Source organism: Pteropus alecto, unplaced genomic scaffold (genome assembly GCF_000325575.1).
Source record: "Pteropus alecto unplaced genomic scaffold, ASM32557v1 scaffold49, whole genome shotgun sequence".
Lineage (NCBI taxonomy): Eukaryota > Metazoa > Chordata > Mammalia > Chiroptera > Pteropodidae > Pteropus > Pteropus alecto.
Window position 1 is genome coordinate 1,275,764 of NW_006443131.1, and position 11,467 is coordinate 1,287,230.

At 60.4% G+C, this 11,467-nt stretch overlaps 3 protein-coding genes across 5 annotated transcripts in view; 2 read left to right on the forward strand and 1 right to left on the reverse strand.

Annotated features, from left to right (window-relative positions):
* GLMP (glycosylated lysosomal membrane protein) overlaps positions 1 to 1,865 on the forward strand; it is a 2,935-nt gene extending 1,070 nt beyond the window's left edge. Inside the window, exons 3-6 of one of the 2 annotated variants that reach the window (XM_006923504.3) lie at positions 15 to 215; positions 338 to 556; positions 1,007 to 1,263; positions 1,370 to 1,864. In XM_006923504.3, coding sequence (XP_006923566.1) covers positions 15 to 215; positions 338 to 556; positions 1,007 to 1,263; positions 1,370 to 1,535 — 843 coding nt within the window. In that variant the 3' untranslated portion in view covers positions 1,536 to 1,864. Of the gene's footprint in view, positions 1 to 14; positions 216 to 337; positions 557 to 1,006; positions 1,264 to 1,369 lie in introns of both variants that reach the window. The other variant, XM_006923505.3, reaches the window with a different exon arrangement.
* Positions 1,866 to 1,971: 106 nt separating this feature from the next.
* On the reverse strand, positions 1,972 to 8,473 carry TMEM79 (transmembrane protein 79). Of its 2 annotated transcripts, XM_025040883.1 has the most exons (4): positions 8,356 to 8,473; positions 5,407 to 7,166; positions 4,978 to 5,191; positions 1,972 to 2,899 (listed from the first exon to the last, which is right to left on the reverse strand). In XM_025040883.1, exons 2-4 carry the CDS (start codon positions 6,164 to 6,166, stop codon positions 2,695 to 2,697), a joined length of 1,179 nt encoding a protein of 392 aa, XP_024896651.1. In that variant the 5' UTR covers positions 6,167 to 7,166; positions 8,356 to 8,473; the 3' UTR covers positions 1,972 to 2,694. The 2 variants fall into 2 exon arrangements, with proteins under 2 accessions (XP_024896651.1, XP_006923568.1); XM_006923506.2 differs by having other exon boundaries at positions 5,407 to 8,421.
* Positions 8,474 to 8,628: 155 nt separating this feature from the next.
* SMG5 (SMG5, nonsense mediated mRNA decay factor) overlaps positions 8,629 to 11,467 on the forward strand; it is a 22,374-nt gene continuing 19,535 nt past the window's right edge. The window contains exon 1 of the mRNA XM_025040844.1: positions 8,629 to 8,839. Within this exon, the coding sequence (XP_024896612.1) occupies positions 8,766 to 8,839 (74 nt within the window). The 5' untranslated portion in view covers positions 8,629 to 8,765. The remainder of the gene's footprint in view (positions 8,840 to 11,467) is intronic.

Below are 11,467 nucleotides of genomic sequence, written 5' to 3' on the forward strand. Positions count from 1 at the left end.
ACCCCCCACGGCAGCTGTTTGAGTTTGACGGCACCAACACGTCGGGCACAGCCACAAAGCCCCCAGGGAAACCGTACCCGCCGTACTTGCTGGCCAAATTCTCTTGGAACAACGTCACCGGCTCGTTGGACCCCGCCACCCTGAGTGCCACGTTTCAAGGCCACCCCATTCGTGACCCCACCGGGGCTTTTACCAATGGCAGCCTGACCTTCAGGGTAAGGGTGCGGGGAGTCGGAACTGCAGAGGCTGGTGTGCGAGGGTGGGAGGCGTCGGCAGGGCAGCCTCCAGGCACAGGCTTCCATTGGCTTCCACGCCCCCCACGCCTCTTCCGTCCTAGGTGCAGGCCTTCCCCAGATCCGGCCGGCCAACCCAGCCCCCTCGCCTCCTGCACACAGCGGACACGTGCCAGCTGGAGGTGGCCCTGGTCGGGGCCTCTCCCCGGGGAAACCGCTCCCTGTTTGGGCTGGAGGTGGCCATGCTGGGCCCGGGCCCGGCCTGCCCCTCAGTGCAGGGGCAGAGCTCCATCGATGACGAGTATGCGCCCGCCGTCTTCCAGGTCAGCCTTCCAGCGGACAGGCAGACGGGTGGGGGGTCGACGGGACCCTATCAGGGCCACACACGGTCAGCCGTTTGCCGCTTAGCCGCACTTCATTCCGCTCCCTCAAGTGCTGGGCACCGTGCTGATGACTGAGGCCCAGGCTCTGCCTGCTCAGTGGAGGAGACAGGAAGGCAGAGGCCACGTGCCATGTGCCACAGTGACAGGGGTGGTGTGCAAGGGCCGAGGGGCCCAGGGAGGGAGCTGAGCCCACGTGGGCTTGCGGTGCCAGGGCTCATCCAGTCCAACTCCCCTCCCTACTGAGGAAAGAGCGAGGTCCCCGTGCACACGGGGAGCAGGCCTGGGACTCGGGACAACCGGTGGGAGGTCGAGTCTGGGGAAGGGCGGGGCTCCGTGGGGGCAGGCACGGGCTGGCCCTCCTCATCCTGCCTCGCCTGCCTTTCTCCCCAGTTGGACCAGCTGCTGTGGGGCTCCCTCCCATCAGGCTTCGTGCAGTGGCGACCAGTGGCTTTCTCCCAGAAGCAGGGGGGCCGAGAGTCCGCCCTGCCCTGCCACGCGTCCCCTCCGTACCCCACCTTGGCGTACCTTCTGCCCCAGTCGCCCATCGTCCGTGCCTTCTTCGGGTCCCAGAACGACTTCTGTGCCTTCAATCTGACATTCGGGACTCCCGCGGGCCCTGGCTACTGGGACCACCACTACCTCAGCTGGTGAGGCGGGGCCTGGGCTGAGGTTCGGAGGGGCAAGGGCGGGAGGGCTGGGCCTCGGCCTTGCCTCCCAAGCCCGCTGACCTCTTTCTCACTCTGCTCTCTCTAGGTCGGCGCTCCTGGGTGTGGGGGCCCCTCCAGTGGATGCCTTGTCTCCACTGGTCCTAGGCATCATGGCGGTGGCCCTGGGTGCTCCAGCCCTCCTGCTGCTGGTGGGGGGCTTGTTTCTGCTGCTGGGCCCCAAGGGGTACTCAGAATATCAGCCCATCAACTGAGGCCTGCTCTTGAGAGGGAAGGACGTTACCACACTTGGCTTGCTGGGCCTCGAACCGCTGCCAGTCTGAGGGTCAGTGTTCCCGGCCAGCCACTCCCCTCTCGCTTTTTTGCAGAGCCTCGGGGAGCAGGCTCAAGTCCTGGGGGCCACCAGGTGGGGCTTCCTTCATCCTCCGGTGAAGGACCGGGAACAGGGCTATGGCTCGTGGGAGGCGCCGTGGACTTGCCTCCGTGCTCCTTCGGCCCCCGTTCCCACCACTCGCGGGCCGAAGCGAAGGGCCTTCTGACTGGTCGGCTGCCTCGGGTCATGAAATAGACTTATTTTTCCACAGCGCTCGTGTCCGTGTGTGTGTGCTTTTGGGGGGTGAGAAGGCTGAGAGGTGGGGGTGGAAGGCAGGTCTCCGGGCCGCCCCGTTTCCTCACCGGCACCCAGGCTCCTGCCAGCGGCTCCGTCACGTGTAGCGGGGAGGTTTCTGGTGCGGTGTGAACAAGGAAGGGGCACGCGAGACGGGGGTGCAAGCGCGAAGTACAAGCCAAGTGAGACAGCGGGAGTCATTTATCGTCACACCCACATTCACATGGGGTTAACAGCAGCCACGGTGCCTCCCAGCCGCCACACGCGTGGACACGGACACACACCCCCTTCCTTCCCCTCCCGTCCCCTCACAGGCTGGAGGTGGGGAGTTACAGGGACCTAATCGGTGGGAGGGCGGCGGCCGCAGCTGTGGGCCAGCTGTGATTGTCCTGTCCGAGGCCAAAGGGCCTGTGAGGGCCAACAGTGCAGGGCCCGAACCAGGCCAGCGGGAAGGTTCCACCCAACATGAGCGTCCTATGGGATCTGCCACCCAGATCATCTTCAGGGACGAGCAGTGTGCGGCCCCTGCCCAGACAACCCGCACGGAAAGGGTCAGTTTGGGCTGTGGCTCTGCCCACCGCCTCGCAGGAGGCTGGAGAGTGGGGCCCAGCGCAGCCGTGTGGACGGGTGGCCGCGCTGCGAGGCTCCTCCTCCTGGTCCCGAGCCCGCGCCCTCAGCATCCTTAAAGGACATGGCTGTCCACCTCTCTCCTGCAAGAAAACGGCCCGCGTCCAAGGCGAGAGCAGCGCGGACGCGGGGAGAGCCGGCACCTCCAGGCGGATCGGGCGGGGACCGGGCGGTCGCGCTCAGCCCCAGGGCCGGGGCCTGTGGTCGGAGGGGACGTGGTCCGGGTAGTCGGGGCGGGTCTCCGCGGTGAGCATGCGCTCGGGCTCCACCACGAACATGTAGTAGAGGTTCCACACCAGCATGCACAGCAGCGGCAGGAACGTCAGGCCGTAGCCGAAGCCTCGGAACGAGCGGCCCACGGCGAAGGTCACCCAGTATAGCAGCCTGCGGGGCGAGGCAAGGTCAGCTCGCGGGCCGTAGGCCGAGGCGGGGGACCAGACGGCCAGAGAGGTGGGCACGGCTGGTACTTCGCATCGCCCAGCATGCACCGTGTGCCTGCACGCTGCTGGCCACGCGCTGGTCACGCCACGGATGCTGTAGGCCTGGCTCCCCCACACCGCTGTGAGGTGACGTTACCACTCCCCTCCCTCTTGTTCAATTTTTAATCTAAAAGTTTTGAGTAGACAATACAGTCACATGGCTCAAAAGCCAAAGGTACCGACGCCTACAGTAAAAGGTCTCCCTCCCTTCCTGTGCCGGCCCCCAGCCACCCTGTTCCTTCCCTCGCCTGCCCCTCTACTCCACGCCCACCCCAGGCACCCAGTGTTAGGCTTTCCTGTGCAGCGAGTGAGTTTTTACGTGTGTCTAAGCGAAAAGATGTATGTTTTCCGTTTTTTGAAGCCCGGTGGCATGCTATGAAGACTGTTCTGCACGTGGATTTTTTTCCCATTTACTGTCTCTTGGGGATTATTTTCACCAGCATATAAATAGCTTCCTCGCTCTTTTTCAGCGGCATCTATTTCTCCCTTTGCAGATGAAGACACTAAGCCTGGTCCGAGACCACACATCTGGGAAACAGGAAAACCGTGATTTGAACCCAAGCCTACTCATCGCGCCACTTAGTACAGAATTGACGTGTCCGTTTTTACTTGTTACGCAGGTAACTGGTGCTTCTCCGCTGCACCAAGAAGCAGCGTGTAATCATAGACGTTCATGATTAGCACACCCTCACCGAGTGCCGGGCTGGTGCGCACGCCACGCGGATTAACTCACTTTGATCCTCACAGCTCCATTTTATAGCTGATGCAACAGAGACCCAAAGTGCTAAGTAAGCTGCCCGTGGCGGAGAAGAGGGAAGGAAGGGACCCGGAGTCCAGTCCTGACACTGCTGCTGGCTGACCTGAGCGACTCCACCCTTCCCCCACGTCTCTTGTGGTTCCCTCTCTACAAAATGGGTCAGATGGACCAGAGAGTCGCTGAGGCTTCTTCAGCTCCCACATGGTTCTGACTGCTTAAGCCAACTTCTACCTGAGACCAGCATTCCCCCGAGAGGAATGGGAGGTGCAATTACCTGAGCGGGAACATTTATCACCGGAAACACCTCCCGGGAGAAAATGCGGGACTGCGTGATGGTCAGGGGGCTGGTGGGACGGGGAGCACTAGGCTACAGTCAGTAACAGGACAGACTTTAGCTCAGCGGGAAGAATGCTTTAGCCGTTGAAGCTGCCTGGAATTGTATATTGAAAGTGATAGACGGAAGTGTATTAGGGAAAAAGTGGAAAGACCTGCATATTTGGCTTCAGAAACTCATAGGTGAGTTTCTAGTTCGTTAGCAGTCCCCCTGAGAACACCCCTGCAGGTTTCAGCTGGCCAGTTTCTCAGGGAGAGTAACGAGGCTGCCGTGAGAGCTAACGTGCCCTTGGTCTGTATGAGCAGAAGGATGATCAATACCCTTGACCAGGCCCCTTCCCCCATTTGACCAGCAGGAGAATTTCCTGCCCAGAGGGAAGGACAGTGAAAGGATCAGGGCCACTGAGCAAAGGAAACGCAGGTGGGGAACATTTTGTCCGAGGCAGTTTCAGAGATTAGGGTCAGGACAGCAGTTTTCAGCACAAGAAAGAGGGCTTTCCAATAATCGGGACCTTTGAAAGACGAAAGACGCTGCCTGATAAAGAACTGAGCACTTGGTCACGGGTTGTTCAACTCGAGGCCAGTGGCCCCCTGACCCGTGTCACAGAGGAATGGCTGCCATGGGTGGGAGGCTGGTCTGTGCCACCCTTCCAGTTCTACATGGTGTATGTGTCTCCCAAACCAACTTCCTGTGGGAAGACCTGAGCTGACCTCCTGCTACCAGGGGAGGTAAGGAGCGAGGGAGAAAGTGGACTTGTCTTTCCAGGCTGCCTGTGTGGGCCAATGCAGGGTCCAGAAAGCCCCTGGCCCTGGCCATCCACGCACTGAGGCACCTGCGGCCCGTGGCAGCACGACCTCCCCTGTGCCCCACCCCCGTCCCCGCCCTGACTCACCGGGAGACCGCGAAGAGGCCGGTGAGCAGCGGGAGCAGCTTGAGGGTGTCTTGGGGCAGGTAGGTGGACAGCACAGCCAGGTTGAAGAAGTACAGGATGAAGAGCTGGACCGACTGAGCCACATACTGCCGGTGGATCTCCACCTCCCGCCGCGGCTCGGCAAAGGGCCGCAGGGCGGAGAAGCACAGCAGGCTCAGCCCGTACACTAGGAGGCCTGGGGGGCAGGGGGCGGGTCAGCAGGGCCAGGCCAGGGCTCCCCACAGTGCGGCTGGAGGCCCGGGAGGGGACAGGCAGGCAGGGGGGCAGGTGTGCGAGGCCCTGGGGGACCTGGCCGAATGAAGGGAAACCATCCCGCTCCCCAGCCAGGCCGGCCCTGCCCTCGGCCCAGTCCCCAGGAGCCCCCTCCCCTGTCACAGGGCCCGGGCTCACCCAGCACGATGGGGAAGGTGGCGAAGACCCCGCAGCGCAGCGTGTAGATGAGGCGGGAACTCATGGTGGGCAGCCGGGGGGCGTCGAAGGGCAGGAAGGTGTAGGCCCCGTACAGCAGGCAGGGGAAGAGGACGAGGGCGGCCACCACCGAGGCCACAGCCTTCAGCCCCTCCTGGCCTCCGCAGCTTCCGCAGCCCCTGCAGGTGCGGCTGGGCGGCCTCGTGGCAGCCTCGGCCCACTTGCGCTCCGGCAGCTCGGGGGGCTCGGCTCGGGGGTGCAGGAGGGCCCGGCGGCGCTCAGCCTCGCCCGCCTCACAGCACAGGGCGACGGCCTCCTGGGGCCGCCGCTCAATGCACTGCAGGTCGATGGGCACGCAGGCTCGGGCCACCTTTTCGGGCAGCGGGTCAGTGTCATCCTCTGGCAGGCCCTCCGGCTTGCTGGGCGGCTCCACCTCCAGGAGCTCGGGCTCCAGGTTCCGCCAGCCGGGCGGGTCCGGAAACGGAGCACTGGGCTGGGGGCCGGTTCCCCAAGGCAGGGTGGCAGCCTCACTCACGGTGCTGTCTAGACCATCCTCAGTCCCCTCTCCAGCTGCGGGAGACCCGGCCGATGACTCCACTCTGGGGGACTCAGCGCCAGGGGACTCAGCCCCGCTCTCCCCCTCCGGCTGCCCGCCATTGGGGACCAAGGCCTGGGGCGCGCTCTTCTCCGGGGCCTCAGACCCCTTCACCTCCAACAGAGCCAGGGTCTCGGGTTCCGTCATCCTGGGGCCTCGGTTCTGGGGTCTACCGTGAGGTCATGTCACCCTGGAGGTTAGCAGAGGTAAGTTTCGTCAGAGGACCCCGTCCTCTGGCCCTGAGGACGGGTGGACGAAACTGGAACTCTGCAGGGCAGCCAGTCTCGTGGGCTTTAGTCCCCTCGGGAACCTTTGGGAGGACATGGTGTGGCGGAAGGTGCTGGAACAGGGAGGTGGGAGAGCAGTGAGCAGCTGACATGGAGACACCCTTACGACATCGAAGGCCATCCAGCAGGAGAGGGTGAGTCCGGGGTCACAGGCCTTCGGCTGGGCCAGCCCCCGCCCACGCCTTCTACCCCTCCACCAAAAACCCCGGGGACATGGCCACCTCAGTGCAGGACCCAGAGGAAGGAAAGGTGCCTAGAGCTTTGCCCAGAGTTGCCACTGACCGAGGACCTCCTCGGGGACACAGAAGCCTCCTCCTTCACCTTAGAACCTCCCCTTCTCCCTGCAGACCCCGCTCGGACTCTTCCTGGCAACCGATACTAGTGATTTGCCAACAGATCTGTCCCCAGGAACTGGTGGCATGAATACACCCTGTTTTATCGTTCGAGCCTGGGTACTGGGGCAGCTTCCAAACTCCTCACAAGCCCACCCTGGTCAGCTCCAAGGGCCTGGGTCTGTGCACTCTGCCCTCGAGGTCCCGTGGCAGCTGCCCCCCTGCCTCCTCTCAGGTCTCTCCTCCCCCTGCCGTCTGTTCTGTCCCACTGCTTCTTGATGGGGCTGACCCCTGCCTCTACCTCCGCAAGGGCCCCCCACTCCTTGACATTCGGATCTTTGACACCCTCTTACTTTCCATCTGGAGAGGCAGAGGGTCCTCACAGCGTCTGGGAAGGAGCTGCCCAGCTCCCTGCTGGCTGTGCAAGTATTTCTCCGGTCTCCCTCAAAGGGAGACCTGTATCTCCAAACCAGTCTGACCAGAGCAGGTGGAGCCCAGATTAAAGGGGCAGGTCCCGCCCTGCTGAATCTGCCGACAGAAAAAGCATGGGAGGAGGATGTCATCCCTCCGAAAGTGGGGGTGCAGCTGGGCATAGAAATAAGTCTGAGTTCTAGCAAACGGGAAGTGTAGGAGCTCCCAGCTCAGGAAGGCAGAGGGGGACCATGGGGTTTGTGCATCAAAGAGTGCTTGGTGTAGTTTGGACTACCCAGAAAAGAGTGGAATTTCTACACTTACTCATTCGGTATTTATTGAGCACCTATTGTTAGCTAAGGCACTATTCTAAGCACAGATCATCCGGGAGACAAGATAACAGGCAAGGTCTTTGCCCTTGAGGGGAACAGATCATAAAGAAGCCTAGCAACTAAATCAATAAAACAATTTCAGTAGGACAAACCTCTTGCCAAGGTGCCATTGGAGCTGAGATGTGAAGGGAAATCAGAGTGCTCCAGGCAAGGGGAGGGACCGTAAGCCAAAGGCCAAGGAGTGGGAAAGACTGGGCTGTTTAAAAAACAGACAGAAAGAAGGTCGGCTGGGACCAGAACCGTAGTGGCGTAAAGGGAATCTAGTTCCCATTACAAGGAGTCCACAGCCTCTGCCCCCTAACACCTTGCTTTTTGGGTTTAACGTCAAGGAATCCAAAGCCATCTTCCCAAAGGGAGTACCTGAGGCAGAAACGCGGGCGTGTGGCTTCTTGTTTCTGCGGTACCTCACACTAAGGTTGTTTGGGGTTTGTGAGGTCATTTTGCAACAGATGGCTCACAAAAGTGACAGCTACATTGGAGCTCATCTTTGCATTGAAAATTCTGAGATAAAATACCCTCCTCAGACTTGTTCGTGGTGTTTTATGATCGAGTTCTATTTCACCCCTCTAAGCTGGAGGATAGGAAGGCAGTTAAGGCATCAAATGATGGGCAGGACAGTGTCTGATTGCTCATCTCCGTGTGTCCAGAACCCAGCAGTGTGGCTGGAGGACAGCAGGTGTCCAGTATATGTTGGCGCGACCGGAAATCTTGGGGAGGGGCAGCAGAAGGGCCGAGTCACGAACTGGATGGAAGGCCTCACTCATGTTTGGCCCTTTACAAGGAAACTTTCACAGGCATTTTTGTTTGTTTAAATGATGGGGAAAAGGGAGAAATGCAATCACTCTAACCAGTAATTTGAAAGACTCGGTTCAAACGGGAGGAGGGGGTGAAGGGGCAGAAGGGGGTGGACTGACCACTGCAGGACAAAGCAAAGTCACGCTCCTAGCTCCTGGCATGAGCCCATCTGCCCCGATCCACCCACTGTCCGTTCTCTGGCAGCTGTATCAATAAAGTTTTTCGCAAGGGCTTGAAGAAGCCGGAAAGAGGCCATGCTGCCCGGAGTTAGTTCTGGCAACTTCCCGGGAGGGAAAGTGAGTTCCGCGAGATTTGGTAGCAGCACGCCGCTGGCCCGCAACTGTGCAGCCGCTATCGCGAGACTTGGCAGGCGGAGGAGGAGCTGTCGCGGGCAGCCGCCTCACAGCGATGGCGGCCGAGCAGGGCCGGCGGCGGTGGCTGCTGCGGCTGCGGCCGGAGACGGCGGTGCTGGCGGTAGCGGTGGGTGGCGGGGGCCTGTGACCGGGAGCCACCCCCGGACCCGGGCACCATGAGCCAAGGCCCCGCCGCAGGGGACAGCAGCGAGCCGGAAGCAAAGGTCCTCCACACTAAGCGGCTGTACCGGTGAGAGGGGCCGGGGCGTGAGTGCGCCGCGGAGGGAAGTGGGGGGACGGCGAGGGGCGGGGCCTCGGGCGGGCGGGGCCCGGGCACCCGGCTGGGGCGCGGGCGCGGGAGGAGGGTGCAGTCTGGCGGCGCGCGGGGGCGGGGTCCCGCGGCCCGGGACGGAGCCGCAGGGAGGGGTCGCGGCTGCGAGGTTTGGAGGGGCGCACGTGGAGGGGTCCCCTCCGCGCCGAGCTCGGCCGGGCGCCGAGCTTTGCGGATCCGGGGTGAAGAGGTGGGAATCGAGGGCCGCGGGGGTCGGGGTCAGAGGTGGGGAGGAACCGGAAGGGAATAGTGCTTAGAGCCCTGCGGGACTTCCAGGGGAGAGCCCTGAGCCGAAACCCGGAGAGCCACCTCTCCCCGTGTGACCTTGGGCCTGAGCTTCCTCATCCTTACGCGGAGAGATTCGGATTGGATGCGCTCTGAAGTCCCTTAGGGCTCTAATTTGGGGCGAATCTGAATGAAAAGAAAGGCTGGAAGGATCCGGAGTTGTCCTTAGGTCAGGGAGCCGGTTCTGGGCCCCTGGGGATTCCTGGCGCCCGCCTCCCTCGCAGCCTCACTCCGCAGGCTATGGCCAGGCAGCTTCCAGACTGGGTTCCTGACCTGCAGGGTGCGGGCACTCGCAGCATCTTCAGCCCTGAGCCCTGGGGACCAGGCCGGTAGTGGGCTCTCCCACCCCGGGTCAGCGGCTCTTCTTGGGGAGCAGCTGGCACACGGGCTCTAGAACTGCATCGAAGTAGAATGGAGTGCAGAGGCCAAGTCGAGCTTTCTGCTTTCCAGAAGGGAGCAGGGCTTGCGGGTTTCACTTGGCTCAGGCTGGGTAGAAAAGGAGCATTTGCAGGAGAAGGCTGCCCCCTCCAGCCCTGGGCCCCGTCTTGACAGTGAGAGCCAGGGGTGTCTTGCCTTCTCTTCCCTTGAGTAGGCATTTGCCTGCTCTGGCTTCAGAAGACGTTGGGGAATATAGCCTACTCCATAAATAGAAAAGTGATCCAGCCCAGCAGCCCCTGGGCTCTGGGAGAGTGAGGAGTTGGCTGGGGGTGGCACATGTGCCTCGTCATGCTCCTGATTGTCAGAGCTGCCTGTCAGAGCAGTGTGTCAGCAAGATTCCTGACTTGTCCCCGGCCTTTGGTGATGACTCCTTTAGTCATTCTCAAGTCGAGTTCTTTCTCAAGCCACTGCCTTCACATGACTGACTGATTTAACCTGATGTGTTTGCGTGTGTGGCTTACCAGTGTGCACATGGGTATCTCCGCCTATAATTGTGCGTTGCTGGTTTTGAGCAGGGTGGAAATTTGAGGCAGAAGGTCTCTGTTTTTATTATAGCAGTGGTGATTGGTAGAAGGAATTGGGGGAGGGTGGTCTGATTTCTCTTCCCAAGATAAAGGTGATGTTAGACGATGAAACTGTCACTCTGAGCTTCGGTGAATTTGGGACTTTCCCATAATCTGTTTACAGAAATGAAATTCTGAAATGTTTAAGCCCCTCAGAAGAAAAAGCAGCTGGAGAAGGAATGCTGGAAGGGACACGAGCACCAATTAATTAGGCCAATTAACTAGTTTTTAAAAACACATTTCTTCGTTAACACCGTGCTAAGCCTGGGATTACAACAGTGCATGAGACACAGTCAGTTTTGTGGTTTGGGCTCTAAGGGAGATGACGACTTAGTGGAGGAGCTCACGGTCTGATGGGGAATGGACAAGAAAATGCTGAGTCCTCTCAGGTTTCAGAATTTGCAGTTCGAACTTCCTGGAGTAGTGGCTGTTAACGTTTTTGGGCTGAGAATCGTGAGCCCGTCTGTAAACACACACACCTCCTACATCCGCCCATGGCCCTAGAGTTAAAAGCCCCGCCCTAGGGACCAGGCTGGCATAGAGTACATCACCAACAGCTGTCTGCCGCTGCCCCTGGCATCGAAGGCCAGGCTGGCCAAAAGGGTCGGCTCCCATCTCTAGGCAGCCCGGGGGGTTGGAGCAGTGCCAAGCTCTCGAGACTGCCTGTGAGAAGGCCTGATCACCTGCCATCCCACCACTCAGCTGGGCCTGGTGGGCACTTTGCCCCGGACGGGCAGCTTTTAGTGGTGTGCTCCCTGGGCCACCGTAGGGTGCTCGCCTGCTGTGGCCCCCTTTCCCTAGCCCAGGGGCATGTGTGTCAGTCTTGTGAAACACTCTGATAGTTTTGAGAATCATCACTCCCTGGTTTTGGTGGCTTTTGTGTCCAGACCTACGCCTGATTCTCCTGTTCACACAGCTGCTGTCTGTCATCCTCTGGATTTTGCCCTTCCAGAGAAGACAGCTTCGTCTGGCACTTCTTAGCCATCCGTACTTTTCTCGGCCTTTCTCTCGGTGTGTGGAGTCTCTTCCTTTGCCTTATAACGGGAAGGACGAAGAGTCACACTTATTGAGTGCTTACTCTGTGCAAGCCTGCTGTGAATGCTTTTTGTGTTAGCTAATGTCACCTTCACAGTCAGTGATGGAAGAACCGAGACGTGGGCAGGCAGGTGTTTTGCCCAGGACCACTCAGCTGCTAGCATTCACTGGGATTTGAACCCGTGCAGTCTGGTTCCAGGGCCCACACTGTGCACTCGACAAACGG